This window comes from Hemicordylus capensis, chromosome 4, assembly GCF_027244095.1.
Source record: "Hemicordylus capensis ecotype Gifberg chromosome 4, rHemCap1.1.pri, whole genome shotgun sequence".
In the NCBI taxonomy this organism is placed as follows: domain Eukaryota; kingdom Metazoa; phylum Chordata; class Lepidosauria; order Squamata; family Cordylidae; genus Hemicordylus; species Hemicordylus capensis.
Genome location: NC_069660.1, coordinates 226,334,507 through 226,352,089, shown reverse-complemented (window position 1 = coordinate 226,352,089; position 17,583 = coordinate 226,334,507). Strand labels below are relative to the sequence as shown.

The following is a 17,583-nucleotide window of genomic DNA, read 5'->3' as shown; positions in this document are numbered from 1 at the left end:
AGAAAGAAGATAAGAGTGGAGAAGTGTGTTACATTACACACAGAAAATATAGACAAGTATATGCTATCTGGTGTGTGTGTGTTGATATTATGTATTTTATAAATGTATATCCAGACCTTCAGTGTAAACATTTCTATTGTACAAATTGCATCTGCTTGTATATGAATTACTGGGCCCATTCACACGACTGTTTGGGAGGGCAAGAGGGTGGGTGGGGAGGAAGGCTGCATAACTTTACCTTCCCCACAAATGGTTACTAAGATTTTGCTTGGCGCATGGACCACGTGCCCAGATGGTCCAATGCTGCACCAGGTTACACAGAGGTGTGGGGATCGGGGCACATGGTCCCGTCCCCCGGAAGTCCCACATTGTCAGTGTGTGGTGCATTTTGGGGATCCCCCCAGGAATAGCCAGGAGCCTGCTCCTGTGCCAGCACCAGCTGGGAACAGCCCATACACGAGCAGTTAGCCCAAGTTAAGGCGCACTTATGTCCTTAACCTCAGGTAACCAGCAGGCTCCATAGGCGGGTTTGCCACCATGGTGGCACTGGGAGCCTTGTGGATCCTGGTGGTTCTCACAAGTAGCCAAGCCCAGGCTTGTTTTGGCTACTTGTGAGAACAGCTTCACTCACTATCTGTAGATGTCACGCCAGCCTTGAAACTGAAGATTTCTTGATCTTCTCTCTCACCACTTTTTGTTGTTGTTGTTGTTACTGTGGAGGATATATTTGTCTACACTACTCATGATATGCAACTCTGATGGCATGGGATAGAGTCCCAAGAAATGCATGACTATCTTTGTGCAGGCTGAAGGCCAAACTGCATATTATGTTAAATGCATAGTTTGGCCCTGTACTCCTTTATTTAAATAGCAGTCTTGGATGGGATATATATATGATTGGAATCAGGACCATGGCTTGTGGGGAGAGTTATTTAACTCTTTACTACTGTACTGTCATTCAGATGAAAATTGTACTCCTTCAGCTGCTATTTTATTTATATTTATTTATTTATTTATTTATTTATTTTTACACTTCTATACCGCCTTTCGTTAAAAAGAAAACCCCAAGGCAGTTATTATTAGCTGAAAGGGCATCAAAATGGGTTCTAGGTGAGCTTCCCTGGAGATACCCTTCCACAACTGGCATACCATAAATGAGAAGGCCTCTGCCCATTGTCCGAATCCTGGTTGTGTACTCTTGCACAAGTATTGGAGGTGCTACTTGCAAGGGGTATCTGTGTCCATTTGTGTTTTGGGATAATTCCTCATGAGTTCTACAAAAACACCTCTTTTGAGTACCTTCAAGGAATGATTTAAGATCCCCATTGTTTTTTGAGGTGAAAAGGGGGCATATTAACCCATTCTTAATTTTATTTCATTGTAAGATCCTCATCCTGTGTGTTATTGAATGCAATCAGCAAATACTTCTCCGTTATTTTAACAGTGCTGCCTTTTGAAGATGTTAGCAAGAGGTGAGCTCTTGGGAGGATGTAAAACTTTGGAATCCTGAACCATCCTGAACTGAGGATTTGAGGCAGTGATGGGCTGGGTGTGAGTTAATAAGATAAGGCTTAATCCAAGGTACTGTTGGTCAGCAGAACAGCCTCTCAGGGCATGTCACCTATGCCTGGATTACTGCAACATACTCTATATGTGACTGTCCTTGAAAAGCATTCAGAAACTGTAGCTACTACACAATGCGGTAGCCAGGTTGATATCAGGGGCCGCACAGGTTGATCATGTCACCCCTATATTGAAACAGTACCACTGACTGCAGATCTGTTTCTGGATTCATTTCAAGGTGTTGGTTGTAAAGCCCTTAATGGGCTGAGTCCTAGATATAGTATAAGGATCACCTGCTCCCAAGTGAATCTACTCGCCTGACAGGGCCGTTTTGTGGAGAGCCAGCTCTGCATTCTGGTACTGGGTGAAGCCTTCTCAAACCCAAACTCAAAATTGCCCCAAATTCTAAAGTGCCATCCCCGAGGAGGTCTGCACAGTTTCCCTTCCCAGCCTTCCACATGTGCCTGAAGACATTCTGCTTTATGTAGGCCTTTGATTATAAGGGTGATTTGGACAGACTCCTCCTCATAGTTATGTTTTATATGATATTTTGTGCTGTTTTAATGCTGGTTTGGTGTTTTTTTTAAAAAAATTGTGTTTTATTGTATTTTTCTTGTGGTTTTGTATTGTACACTGTCTTGAGGTCATTTAGCTAAAGGTGGTTTTATAATACCATTATAAACAAATAAATCCTTTGCAATAGTAGTCGGCAACTAGGGCTCATTGAAAGATGCAGAAGGCAGTGGGAGTTACTACTGTAAGGTAGTAGTTGACAGTTACACAAATGTGAGCATGAAAGAAACCAAATGAAATTCAACAAGACAGTACCCAGAAGGTCAAGTAACAAGAGTTTGTTAGGCACTGAAGTCTGATACCAGTGCACAGGGTTCTCATTTTAATGTTTCCCTATAGGTGCTGCTATCCTTAACCCTGGTTGGTAGTACTTTAATACAACTGTTCTTAGGGGTGTGTATGATCTGCAGTTCCAAGCACGTTTTGAGCACTCCCCGGGAAATTCGGAAGGGAACTTTAAGAAAAAGGAGAGGAGGTGCTTACCTGCTCTCCGCTGCCTTTTCCAGCTACCTGCAAGGGTGACATGCAGCCCCAAAAGCACTGCGCGCTGGCATGTGTGCCGGCAGCGTGGTGTGTCTGCCGGTGCATGCGGCTTTTTGAGATATGCACTGCCCCAGCAGGAAATTGGAAGGGTAAAGTATCTGCTCTCCTTTTCCTTAAAGTTGCCCTCCGAATTTCCTGTGAAGTGCTTGAACCACAATTTGAATTGTGGCTTGTGCACATCCCTCATCCAACATGGTGTCATTCTTTGGGAAATATTACGCCTTGAACTTTATGTGAATTACATGGTAGACTTAAAGCAATGTTGTTCTCAAAAGTTGATTGATGACTGTAATTGGTCCATATTTGTTTGTCCCCCCACCCCACCTCATAATGGTTATCTACTATATGAGTTAATCTACTATATTGCTAGGTATTGTTTATACAAACACAAATGATTTCAGGTTGTGATGGCTAATATTAGCCGTGTAGAATAACCATAGATTTGAAGATATTTGCTATCCACACATGACTACTAGCAAACATTCTTGGTTCTAAGCCAATAACAGTTTTTAAAAAATTTATTTTGTTTAAATTATTGACTACAGAAATAAGAACGTCAAAGCCTTTTCCTCTTGCTGTTAGTAAAAGCTTCAGAATAGGCTTAAGCTGCTGTTTCTTTTGCAATGAGGGAAGGAGAGCTCTTCTCTGAAGCAATGAACTGGTTTAATTGAAAGAACAATGTGATTTGCTACTGTAGCTGCTGCTACAGTAAAGCAGCTTGGAATGCTAACATATATTTTTCACTTTACTTTCTCAAGCCAAGGATTTAATACTGGCAGGTGAACTTGTGAAGGCTATTCTCAAACACAGAGAGACAATAACTGTCTTGTAGATGGAAATTTGTCAAATTTTTTTGCCTCAAGCTAAAAAAAACAAAAACACCAAACACCCCCCCCCACACACACACAGACACAGACACAAAAAACCTTCATTCAAAATAATGGAGTTTTAACGTCCTGCTCAAAAATGTAGCAGATAGAGAAAAGGGATTTTATTCCAACTTTGGGACTAAGGTATTTTGTTAGGCTCTGTACTTCCCTAGAATGTTGTAGCATCAACCATCGAGACATTTGAAGGTGCTTAAAGGCATGTTTCCAGTTTCGTTTAACTGTATATAATGCCAGCCATGTTTTTGTTCTAAACAGAACACTGCCAAGTATTAGATACAAACTCTAACTTATTATTATACATTGAAATCTATCAAAAAGTAGGTCTATGTTTTTAATGTAAGCCCAACAAAATTATCTACCATTATGTTACAAGAAATAAAGTTTCTGTTTAAATCTACCATTTAAATATTTTTATGTGTTTCTGATAGCACTGATAATGTTACTATCAGAATGCTGGGACTGTCAAGCAATATGTGATAATTCCTAGAAGAAAGACAAGTGTGAATAGTTCATAAGCAGATATTGTCAGTTTATGACACCAATCCCAGAAGTATAGACTAAAGGCAGTAAATAAATGCATATATTCTTGAAAACACACACGCTTTCTACTAGCTAGGACAGCCTAGGACTGTAATTAAAACTGAGTTGAACTGGAGACCACTGTTCCCTTTAAGGCGTGCGCACTTGTGCACGCTCACAAGCTTTGGGATGTCTGCTCAGTTCATTTTAGATCCCACTCAGGTTGAATCAGGAAGGCCCCACTCTGAATGCATGTGATACTGCCACCCAGAACAAAACTCATTCCACAAAGATGAAAAAAATTAGAGGGACCACTGCTGGGGACCTGAGTTTATCAGCATTTTCATTCCTCTCAGAAATCTGGTTGGCTCTATGACACAGTTATGTGCACCATGTAATCACTGAGAATGATATGTGAACCGTCTCTCTTTGGAACTTATCCGTTCCAAAAACAATGGTTTGGCATTTTATGTGAACCAAGCTATTATGCTCTGAGTCAATCTGTGATACCTGAATAACAATGAAGGCCTAAGTTAAGATTAAAATGCTTAAAATATCAAATTTAGAGATGGGTAAATGGCTGTCCTGCTGTGAACACAACTATGAATTGAGTCTAAGATTTTATTTATTTAAAAAATTCATAAGGCATACCTTCATAAACAGATCCAGGCCAGCTTACAAAAGTTAAAATTAACAATAAAACAATCAGTTTGTGACTCCTGAGGAAGTGGACAAACTGCTTCGTACTATGTGTCCTACAACCTGTTCTCTTGACCCTTGCCCAACTTGGCTTATCTCCTCTGGTAATTATATTATCAGAGAAGTCTGGTAAATATTATAAATGCCTCCTTGTCTTAAGGAGGCTATTATTAGACCACTTCTGAAGAAACCAGCATTGGATCCCTCAGAGTTAGCCAATTACAGACCTGTTTCCAACCTTCCTTGGTTGAGATTGAGTGGGTGGTGGTCTCTCAGCAGCATCTCAGTTGTCTTCCCTAAGTTGTGGAACAAGATCCCCGAGGATATAAGAGGATTATCTTCCTTGGAGGCCTTCGGGGAGGCTTAAAGACCCATATTTTTAGCCTGGCTTTTAATGATATCTAATTTTATTTTTAATCTGGTTTAAATGTTTTCTGATTATTTAAACCAGATAATTTTTTTAAAAATATGTAAACTGCCCTGAACTGCTTTAGGGAGGATGGTATATAAATTAAATAAATAAATCTTTTCCAGGATTGATTCTTGTGCAAATAATACTTTGCTGAATGTGGATACAATTGCAAACAATGAGCCGGGTCTCACAATCGATGAGACCCGGTTTGGGGCGGTGACCTGATCGGCCGCACACACGATTGCTGGCTCCGTGATGGAGCTGGCCAGGGTTGGTGGGAGCGGGGCCTGATTGGCCCCCGCAAGCTCCAGCATGCCCTGTGCGAGTGCACAGGGCATGCTGGCGAGACCCCCAGAGCCGAGAGGCGGCTCTTCGCCTCCCCTCTGGGGGTCTCCTTGTGAGTAGGCGCGGCATGAAGCTGCGCTGTGGCTACTCACGATCTAGAAAACCAGGTTTGTGGAGCACTCGCTCCGCGAACCTGGTTTTAGGGCCAGGGGTTCTTGAGCGGGTTACCCGCTCTAGAACCACCGGGCTCGCAGCTGAGCCCGGTGGTTCTTACAATCTGCAAAAATCAGGCTAGGCTCTCCTAGCCCGATTTTTGCAGATCGTGAGAATAGCCCCAATGATTTTCTGTTAAATCAGAAATTGAAGTTTTCAGCCACCATGGAGAGGAAGTTGGTGAAGGGTAAAAGGTAGCCCAAGAGCCCAAAGCTTGTTCCTGCTTGTAACGGTAATACATAGATATCCTTTCAACTCTTGAAGATTGTCTGGCCGCTCACTAACAGACCATAGTCCTGTAATTTTGAATAAAAATGCCAGATCTACACCCCAGATCTTCACATTGCCTAACCACACTTTGACCTTCAACTTCCAATATTTTGAGGCATTTGTGTGTTTTTAAAGCCGCATCACCTGATTATTTGTTATCTTTTATACTCAGACTATAGTAAATGTGTAAAACTGTCATGATTTAAGGCACGTGTCTAGTCTTCTTCTGGCATCCTTTTTTTTTTGGTCTTTTTGCCAGTGGTGACACATTGCTGATGGCAAAACCTTTTTGTGACACTTCTGCATGCTTGACACTTTTTAGCTCATACTGAGGATGTTCATGGTGGCAGGCAAAAGTGTAGGTTGATTACCTGTTCATTATGAGTAGAAATCTGCCGTGGCACACCAAAAGATACAGCTGCCACAAACAGGACATACTTGTGCAGTGGCTTTTAGAGAGATAATGTTTGTTTACTTTTTTCCCATCGAGACATATGTTACAAAATACTTTGACAAATATGGATATATAGATGATTTCTTTGCCTAAATAAGAAACCTGTATTATTACAGTACTATTTTATTTCTTAAATAATTCCTTCCTAGTGCTTTCTCTTTTTTATGGTGTTTGCTTCTATATTTAACAATATAGTTTAACATAAATTTAACATAAGCAAGCAAATCTGCCCACTGTAGGATTTCTAGTGTCCCCCACTGTAAGACAATCATTCAGTTCAGATATCACACTAAACCATGAGGCGATTCACACGAGTGTGCAAAACCAGGCTAAAGGAGCGCAGCCCAGTTTTGCACACTTGTGTGAACCACCGGGATTGCGCGTGATCCCGGTTTCTACATGGCGGCAAACCTGCCTAGTAGCCTCCTAGTTAAATGAGTTTAAGGGAGTAAGCACTCCCTTAACCACATTTAATTGATTGTGTGTCGGCTGCGGCTGTTTGCAGTTGTGGTGAGCACGCTCGCGGGGAGGGGGGATCCCAGTAATGCACCATGCACTCATGTGGTGCATTATAGGGCTCCAGGCAAGTTGGAGCATCACACGGCGGCGCTTTCATGCACCCGACCTTCGGTACAGCTGGCTGAGGCGCAGGAGAACCACAGGCAAGCTGTCTCTCATCTGAGCAGACAATCTGCCTGCCCAGCGAAGGGTGAGTTATAATCTGTGGGGAGGGTCGGGCAAACCTGCTTTCCCCTCAGACGTTGAAGGAGCTCTTCTAGCCAGTGGTGGGAAGAGCTCCTATGTTTTGTGCTAAGGTCCAACTCCAGATTTCAGGGGATTCCTCCTACTGGCTGGGCCCCAAGAGAATCGCTCTGCTATCACCACATGAACTTTGTGTCCATAGGTGCTCTCAGGGATCAAGGTCTTCTGAAGGTCCAAGGTCCTCAGCAGCTGTCCAATGATGCCAATTTATGATACTGGCCCTGCAAAGCATGGTTTGAGTTTCAAAACAAGGCAAATTGGGGGCTAGGACTGCTTGCCTGCTTTTGTTTTCCATCCTGGCAGCTTAATATGTTAATGAGTACACTTCTACTTCTATGGTGAAGCAACTTTTGGAAGTTGCAATGGCCATAACTATTGGTCTGATGTCTGTGATTAGCATGCCAAATCACAGCTAGCATAAGCCATGGTTTGCAAACCTATTTCAAACCATGGTTTCTGATTCTGGTATTCTGCTGTTTGGAAACATGATTTATTAATTCAGCTATAATACCAACCATAGCTAAATTTCTTTGGAGTAAAGTCTGAACTGAGACGGTAAGCTCGTTCACACAACCATAGTTGGTTTGGGGATGGAGAGAGAAGGGAAGGCAGGGTTTAACCTACCATCCCCACAGACTATCTGGGACACCCTAACCTAAACAGTGCCATGCCACTGTGCACAAGATTACTGCAGTGGAGACTGGTGCAGCATTCCGGAGGCCTGGGAAATACTCCCCAGCCTCTGGGAATCCCACAATGCAGTGTGCGCCAATTGCGGTGGTCGGGTGATTTTTCCATCAGATGGGCAATCTAGGTGCCTGTGTCCCTTTAGGCTGCATGCAGCCTGAGGAGACACACGTACCCTTAAACTCAGCAAAGAGCCAGTAGGGCTAGGCTGGGAGGGAGCGCTAGGAACTGCACAGATCTCAGCACTTAACACAAGCAGCCTAACCCAGCCTATTCCACAATGCAGTGTGCACCATTTGCGGTGATCGGGGGATTTTCCCATCAGATGGGCACTCTAGGTGCCTGTCTCTGTCTCTTTGGGCTGTGTGCAGCCCGAGGAGACACATTATTATTTATTATTATTTTACACAGTCAGACAGGTGTTATTGACTGGTTTGTTTTATCCAGACGTCGAGTCCTTCCCAAGGACCTGGGATGCCAGAATTTTATTGTCAATGTTGTTGCTGTTGTTATAGATATCGTCACAGAATATCTGTTCCCAGTTCCCAGTAAAGCTGCTTTTTGTAATTGGCTGATGGTGATTTCTGTGGCCCCTATGGGCCACAGAAATACCCCTCCTCCTCCTCCTTATTATTATTATTATTATTTTGCATTTATATCCCGCTCTTCTCCAAGGAGCTCAGAACAGTGTACTACATCCTTAAGTTTCTCCTCACAACAACCCTGTGAAGTAGGTGAGGCTGAGAGAGAGTGACTGGCCCAGAGTCACCCAGCAAGTATCATGGCTGAATGGGGAGTTGAACTCAGGTCTCCCTGGTCCTAGTCCAGCACTCTAACCACTACACCACACTGGCTCACATGTGCCCTTAAACTCAGCAAAGAGCCAGGCTTAACAGTAGGGTTAGAGCACTAGGAACTTCACGGATCCCAGCACTTAACACAAGCAGCCTAACCCTGTATGGGCTGCCCTGGCCTGGGTTAGGCTGCTCATGAGAACAGCCTTAGAAGCTATCCTCACGATTGCTCCAAGAGGCTACTCACTTCTGCAGGGAAGAAGCCCAAATCCACTTACCTCCCCGCAGATGATCGCTGCCTCCTCCCTGGGCCACCCACACAATTACAGAGCTGTCACAGATCTGGTTGGGGCTGTGGGGATGCCCCGCACGAGTGTCTCAATTCAGAACATCACAGCTTAACTGAACTTAATCGGTAGCCTTAATTTCAGATTATTACTGATCTATAGCCTTCCACAGATGAGATATTACCATTCCATTTTTTCTGTCATATAAAATGTAGCATGTTTAGATGCAAAGGGCCTTTCTTTTGATTTTGGGGCTATTCTCACGATCAACAAAAATCGGGCTAGCAGAGGCTAGCCTGATTTTTGTTGACCGTAAGAACCACCGGGCTCACAGCCGAGCCCGGTGGTTCTTGAGCGGGTAACCTGCTCGAGAACCCCTGCTAAAAAGCAGGTTTGTTGAGCGAGCGCTCCAGCAAACCTGCTTTTTAGGAATGTGAGTAGCCACAGAGCGCCTTCGCACCGCACCTACTCACGAGTAGACCCCCGGCCGGGAGGTGAAAAGCCGCCTCCCAGCTCCAGGGGTCTCCCCTGCACTCGCGCAGGGCATACTGGGGCTTGCGGGGGCCGTGCTCCCCCCATCCCCCACCAGCTCTGTCACGGATCCGGCCGCCCAGGGCTCCCTACCCACTCGTCTGCGGGGAGAGTGGACTTAGCCTGCTCTCCCTGCAGTTGTTACAAAAGCAGGTCTCACGGATCGTGAGACCCGCCTCTTTGTCTGTTAACTGTTGGGTAATATTTTGGTTTAAAGTTTCTTGTTTTTTCTTTTCTGACTACATATTGCTGCTGCTATTGTAATATGTGCAGAAACTTTGGGAAACACAACAGTATTTGATTGCAGTGGGAAAGTGTTTGAAACAGAGATGTTTAAGGGGTATATAATGACTTGAACAGTAAATTAGGAGTTGAAATTGCCTGATTTTGGCTTTAGATCCAAACAAAATGTTATATTTTGTTTGGAGAGAGCCAGCGTGGTGTAGTGGTTAGAGTGCTGGACTAGGACTGGGGAGACTCGAGTTCAAATCCCCATTCAGCCATGATACTAGCTGGGTGATTCTGGGCCAGTCACTTCTCTCTCAGCCTAACCTACTTCACAGGGTTGTTGTGAGAAGAAACTCAAGTATGTAGTACAGTGCTCTGGGCTCCTTGGAGGAAGAGCGGGATATAAATGTAGTAGTAGTAGTAGTAGTAGTAATAATAATAATAATAATAATAATAATAATAATAATAGTCTCTACTGTGGATGGTCTAGCTTCCAGATTCAGGGGGCCAAATTGTGCTTCAAGTTGTGGGTGAGCTTATCTTGGTGGATGGGATGGAATGGGATGAGAGTGAGGTGCTGACCAGGGACATCGATAGTGGCTGGCCATTGGGATCAGGTCCTCAATGTCTCAGAGCCCCGAATCTCATCAGCCACCTCCTTGATTGAGGGGGAGAGCACAGTTGCTTCTGTTGCTGCAGTAATGATAGTTTCTTATCTCCAGCTCTTTTCTAAAATGTGCAGTGTTAGAGACAAAACAGATGCTCTAGCACCCAGCTCTTGTCTCCTCCAGTTTCTCTTGGGAGAGGAGTCAGACATGGAGGAGCCAGTCAGTGCTTGAAGACCCACAGGATCAGGCACATCACCCTAGATGTAGAAAAGAAGAGCTGGAGGCTTGGCTCGGTTGCTAGAGATCTCCCACTGCTCACCATGCTGGCTGTTGCCTCCTTAGGCAGATCATAAGCTGTGAAAGCAGAATTTATTTCACCCTTTTATTTATTTTATCAGCATTTATTTCCCTTGCTTAGCAAAGAAGTACCTTGATGAGCAAAGAGGTACCTTTTAAAAGTGGTGATTCTCTTTATTTGGCAGGTAGAGTGCAACTGGCCCCATCTATCCCTAGCATAGCATCCCTCCAGTGGCTCTTGCTGGTGACAGGGAGCCATTCTATTTATTGATTTCAATGTAAACCGTTTTGGGAACTTTTGTTGAAAAGCGATATATAAATATTTGCCGCGTTCATATTCTTTCCTTTCAGGATATTCCCCTTCTAGTTCTACCATTCCCTTATGGAGCAGGGCTCCATGTTTCTCTTTAGTTCTCTAGCCTCCTTCACTTCCTCTTCAGGAGGGGTGGGGGAGAACAGGATATATGAGTTGCTTAAAGTTATTAACAGGAACTTCAGCGTTCTTTTTTGTTGTTGTTGTTGGAAGAAAAAGGTGTCTCTGGTACATTCTAAAAGCAAGGAAGGGTACAAAGTTTCAGTGAATGACTTAAAAGAGTTAATGAGGCTATTCACATGATGGGACGAAATCGGGCTAGCCTCTGCTAGCCCAATTTCGTCCCATCGTGTCAACCACTGGTCTCAGCTGCAAGCGTGGTGGTTCCTGAGCAGGTAACCTGCTCAAGTAACCCGCCCCTTAAACCAGGTTTGCAGAGCAAGCACTCTGCAAACCCAGTTTTTTGGATCGTGAGTAGCTGTGGTGTGGCTCTGCGCCGCAGCTACTCACGAGGAGACTCCTGACTGGGAGGCTTAAAAGCAGCCTCCTGGCTCGAGGGTTTCTCCAGTATGCCCTGCGCGCTCACGCAGGGCATACTGGAGCTTCTGGGGGACACGCGGCCCCCGATCCTCCCAGCCGCTGCCGGCTCCGTCACGGAGCTGGCAGTCATGTGGGCGGCCGATCTGGCCACCCAGGGCTGCCGCCCTTCTCGTCTATGGGGAGAGTGGGCTTAGCCCACTCTCCCCTCAAACCCAAACAAAGAGGGTCTCACTGATCATGAGACCCACCTCTATATCTCCTCTTCTCCTTTTCCTACCCTCTCAGCAGTGTCTTTACCATTTCCCCACCTCCACAAACATCGGAACCTAGCTGCCATACACTGAGTCAGACCATTGGTCCATGCAGCTCAGTATTGTCTGCACAGACTGGCCGGCTTCCCCAAAGTTGCAGGCAGGAATCTCTCTCAGCCCTATCTTGCTGCTGAGATGCTTAGAACTTTTTGCTAGGGAGATGCTTAGAACCTTTTGCACCATACCATCTCCTACAGCGAATATCTTACAGTGCTCAGGCATTTAGTCTCCCTTTCATATGCAACCAGGGCAGATCCTGCTTAGCAAAAGGGACAAGTCATGCTTGCTACCACAAGACCAGCTCTCCTCCCTGCTTGAGGCAGTAGCATAAAGTGTTAAAGCAGAAAGCAGTCCCTCTAATACAATTATGCTGCAAAGGGTAAGCTTTCTGGGGTTTGATGTTTGGGTTGTTTGTTTTTAAAACTAAAACTAAAACTCTAGGGGTTCTTACAATAGATCTTGGGTTGAAAAAAGTGCTACAGGGTGTATGTGGTTTGAGGGCAATGTGTTTCCATATCTCTAATATATCTGAGTTCAGATTCATTCTGAAAAGGTCCTATGCATCTTTACTCAAAAATAAGTTGTGCAGTGGGCCTTACTCCCTAGTCAGTGAGTTTAGGATTACATTTTAAAATTTTTTATCTGATTAATTAGTAGTATATTTTTAGTAAATTAAGGGCTTTTAATCAATTAATCTAGCCAAAAAAATGCCTCTAGGTGATGTACATAATTCAAGTTACAACATAAAAACAAAAACAATTAAAACACTTTCACAGAATAAAATGGTTAAAAACACCTCACAGAGTAAAACAGTTAAAACATATGCCAGAAACAACATGAGAACTATTTCTATTTTAACTGCAAATTGGTGTTGCTTTATAAAAGCAACAATGGAGGCACTCTGAATACTAGAAAGTATTTGGCTAAAAATATAAAATTCAAAGTAATGAATCAGTAACAGCAAATGTCAGTTGAAGAATTGAAAGCTAATTCATTGATCCACAACTGAAAATAAAATAAACTACATTAAATGTTTATGAAGTTGTATTTCTCTTATCAGAGGATTAATGTGTAAAGAATAGAGTAGGGAGGAAGCTTGGGAAATGTTATCACTCTGAATTATTTGTTTCAATGCTTTATATGATGATGCAGGAAAGTGTATTTTTCTTCGTTCCTTTATGCTTTCCCCTCTGCTTTGAATTAGGATAGCTAAATATATTATGCCTTTCTGTTTACCTTGGTCTGCAGTTTTAGGAACTCTGTGTTACTTCCCATTCTAGAACTTTGCAAATAAATCACTAATCAATGTAGAGAGGTATCACAGCAAGTATGAAGAAAGAATATTTTTATGATGCTATAAACTGGATTTATTATTATTTTCTGCATGCAACTTTATACATTTAAAGTTCATCTACATAGTGCAGTATTGTATATGACTTTCATTTAATTGACACTAATTAGCTTTTGAGGATTTAGGTTTTTTGTGTGTTTGTGGTTTGTGTGTGTGTGTGAAAACATAGCAGTTACAAAGCAATATAGAATATGCTGTACTGGCTTCTTCAATTTCTAGGAAAACATTTCTGTCCAATATAGGATAATGTATTATTTACATGTTTGTAAAATAAGGACACACTGTTAGTCTTCTGTTAATTTCCAGGTAATTAAACATTATTATCTATTTATGAAAGAACGGATGTGATATGTTTACAGTTTCAAGGCTGTATGCAAGGCACCCCAACTATAGCTGCAGCCCTAATTAAAACACATAATTGTCATGGTTTTAAGGTGAAAATTAAAAAGCACTGTCAAATTAATCTTCTACTAGGAGTTCATTAATTAGCTAACCTCATGTAAATGGGCTGCATTTTGGTGACAACTCACTAGGAGTGAAAACCTATCTCACTTAAGTCACACCATTACCCATTGAATTTAGTGAAGTTAGGATTATACTGTAAAGTAATTTTAATCCAACCTAGAGTGCATCACTCCGGAGGCAGGAAAAATTATTTGATTTGTTAATGTTTTGCAAAGATTTCTTCAAATAACCACTAGCACATATGTCTTAAAATTATATTATGCTATTATTGTTGTGCCAAACTACATTTTCTGTTTACTAATTCCGCTCAATGGCACACTTTACTTTACTTTAATCCATGTGTACAACTGTCATTGTTACACAGTTATACACAGCACATTATAAGATTTCTAACAGAGTTGCATCCACAGTTGTCTTTAACCTGAAACAAAAGTCCTTAGTCTGCAACATCTTTACTCTGGAGCAAGCACTTCTGTTTCAGACTGTGAATGCTACCCCATATCAATAATAGGCACTTCCTTAGAGATCAAATCAGTAAGCACTGCAATCCTGTCAGGTCAGTATTATTGCCATAGTGCAATTGAGAGGCTGAAACTGAGAGAACGTTATTTGCCTTTATAATTCCACTGTTCATACATGTCCTTTGTACAAGAACTATCAGTCGTATTATACTCTTGAGCAAGATTCACTTTACTTTTCTGTATTTGGAATATTTAAATGATAAGACTTTAAGCACTATGCCATTTCTATTTTTACATCTTAACAAAATTTCTAGAGTACAAGGTGATATTTACCATGAAAGTATTGCATTACAGATGTAATATATTAAGTGATTGTATGTAGTAGTGTAACTTAACCTGACGAAGGATGCTGATATTATCACCCTATTTGCAACAATTTGCACAGAGAGCTGTTCCCACCACTAAGTTTCCGTATTGAGCAGCACCCAGTACCCACTAATTTAGAAGCAGCCACCAACATGGGTGAGTATGAATATGACAAATATTTATATACCGCTTTCCAACAAAAGTTCCAAAAGCGATTTACATAGAAATAAAATAAAACTAGCTGATTCAGTGCAGAGCATCCACGTCCCTAGTTCTCCATGTTTCTCCCCCATCTTCATTTCGTCTTTAGCCCCTGTCCATTGTCCTGCCCCTTCCCTTCAGCCCCTGTCCATTCTTCCCTTCCCAATTCACTTTCTCTCACTGCCCACCCACCGGCGCTTTCCCTCACCACCAGGCTGGCCAGCCAGCCTGGCCAACACTTTCCCTCACTGCCCACTGGCTGGCTCTTTTCCTCTCTGCCAGCTGGCTGGCCTGGCCACTGTTCACCCGTCTCTGCCACACATGGGATCAGCGACGGGTACAACAGCAGAAACAACAAATATTTATATACCGCTTTGAAACAAAAGTTTTCAAAGTGGTTTACAGAGATAAATAACAAATAAATAAATAAGATGGTTCCTTGTCCCCAAACTGTTGAAACCCGCAACAGCCACTGGAGGTAGTGTGCTGTGGGTGGATAGGGCCACTTACTCTCCCCCTGCTAAATAAAAGAGAATCACCACGTTAAAAGGTGCCTCTTTGCCCAGTTAGCGGGTGTAAAGTGAACATTTGAAGTTCCAAGATGGAAGAAAGGTGAAGATGAGAGAATGAGCAGATGAGCCAGCGTGGTGTAGTGGTTAGAGTGCTGGACTAGGACTGGGGAGACCTGAGTTCAAATCCCCATTCAGCCATGATACTAGCTGAGTGACTCTGGGCCAGTCACTTCTCTCTCAGCCTAACCTACTTTACAGGGTTGTTGTGAAGAGAAACCGAAGTATGTAGTACACCACTCTGGGCTCCTTGGAGGAAGAGTAGGATATAAAATGTAATATAACAACAACAACAACAACAACAACAACAGGTATGATACACTGGAACATCTGCAAAAGATACAAGCTACCTGTAGCCAAAAATTGGTGAGACCATAAAATTGAAATGTTGAAGAAAATGAAGATGTAAAAATATTATGCGACTTCCGACTACAAAGAGACAAACATCTGCCACACAGTACACCAGATATAACTGTAGTCGAGAAGAAAGAAAAACAAGCTAAAATAATCGACATAGCAATACCAGGGGATAGCAGAATAGAAGAAAAAGAAATAGAAAAAATCACAAAATACAAAGATCTACAAATTGAAATTGAAAGGCTGTGGCAGAAAAAGACCAAAATAATCCCAGTGGTAATTGGCGCCCTGGGTGCAGTTCCAAAAGACCTTGAAGAGCACCTCAACACCGTAGGAGCCACAGAAATCAGCACCAGCCAGTTACAAAAAGCAACTTTACTGGGAACAGCCTATATTCTGCGATGATATCTATAACAACAGCAACAACATTGACAATAAAATTCAGCCACGGTAGGTCCTTGGGAAGGACTCGATGTCTGGATAAAACAAACCAGTCAATAACACCTGTCTGACTGTGTAAATAAATAACAACAACAACAACAACAACAATGCTTGATCAAAGAACAGCAAAGATAATGTGATGGGGTTGGAAGTTTTCTGAAAAAGAAATTCAGGGAAATAGCAGCAGGAGTTAACACTAACCTTTTATTTATAGTTTATTACATTCTGCCTCACTTATCAGGTAATTGGAGAAACTTTAAATAATTTAAATTCTATTCTATTCTATTTCATGGAGTAGGCTAGGTGTGTTTTATATTTCCTTTGTGAACTATTAGTAGATTCCTCCCCATTGAAATAATGGGGTTCTAGAGGCATGCTTTCGTGAATGGCACTTTTTAATCCTTTATACCTACCCAAACCTTTTAATACATTTGTGTTCAATTTTTGTTTGTGGAATTAATGTATATAGACAACCAAAACCATCTGAACTTTGCATTTCTTTGCTAGTGAAAGAGAACCACTTGTTTTGTTTGTGAATTATCTCAAGGGCTCAGGGTGAGTCACAATCATGTAATGATTATCTTGTTTATCAAACAAGAATATTTTCCTTTATTAATTATTCTGAGCTCAAAATGCAGTTTGAAATAAAAACAATTGGAGATTATTTAACATAACTGTTTTTGAAGCTGTAAAAGGACACTGAACCAATACAGTTTCTGGAGTTTATACTAATTGAATAGCTAGTGAGAACACCTTTATTTTCCTCCCTTCCTGCCCACAGTATAACTCTATGCTTGGTATTTTATTTTCTATATCAAGATTACTAGTATCTGTTACCAATATATTATTTTGTATTCATGTTAAATATTTACTAGTCTTGTCTGCATTAATAGATTTTTGTATTAACATAATGCATCTAACACTGAATTCATATTCAGTTCAAGAAATTATTCCTCTCATATGAGTAGACAATTATTACTTTAATCCTTCCAATTAAATCTCAGAGCAGGTCTTTGTTGTTAGTCATGGTTTCGATCTCAACATTTCATAAATTCAACTTAAATGAAAAAACAGGGTAGGTTATTTTTTCCCTGTGCTGATTTTCATATATGTCAAGTTTCACCATGGCATTTTTTGTGGTACTGAGGAAAACAAAATGACCTTTTCCTAAATTCCTAATACTGGAAAGTTCTCTTATTTTGAATTTTCAGGCTGTAGAAGAGTAATTGAAGGGAAAAGAAAGTATGCTTGCTACTGATGGTAGTAGAAAATAGACTAAAACTCTGATATATTAAATTAAGAATGAGATGAAGTATTTAGTTCTGAGTGCCACGTCAGAAATATGTCACAAGATAGCAAATGCACATATTTTAGTTCTGTGTTATTAATGTAATTTGAAGATAATAATCAGGACATTGTGAGTGTCATGCTACAGCTGGTGAATACATTGCATTTATTCTAGAGTACTGTCATTCTGGCATGTTACTTTCAGACTTGACAAATTTGAATAGTGATATATGAACTTGAGGCACAATCTCCTGGGAATTTCTGAGCACTCCTTGCTGAAGTGGATGAACATATGAATCTGCTTTA

The 17,583-nt window shown here is 41.8% G+C and overlaps 1 protein-coding gene across 7 annotated transcripts in view; it reads left to right on the top strand.

Annotated features, from left to right (window-relative positions):
* The window catches only part of TSHZ1 (teashirt zinc finger homeobox 1), a 99,036-nt gene that overhangs the window by 48,212 nt on the left and 33,241 nt on the right, over positions 1 to 17,583 (top strand). The window contains exons 1-2 of one of the 7 annotated variants that reach the window (XM_053246780.1): positions 12,113 to 12,158; positions 14,502 to 14,578. The exons of 4 other annotated variants lie outside the window; for them this stretch is intronic. In XM_053246780.1, coding sequence (XP_053102755.1) covers positions 14,575 to 14,578 — 4 coding nt within the window. In that variant the 5' untranslated portion in view covers positions 12,113 to 12,158; positions 14,502 to 14,574. Of the gene's footprint in view, positions 1 to 12,112; positions 12,159 to 14,501; positions 14,579 to 17,583 lie in introns of those variants that run through there. 2 more of the 7 variants (XM_053246777.1, XM_053246784.1) reach the window with 2 other exon arrangements.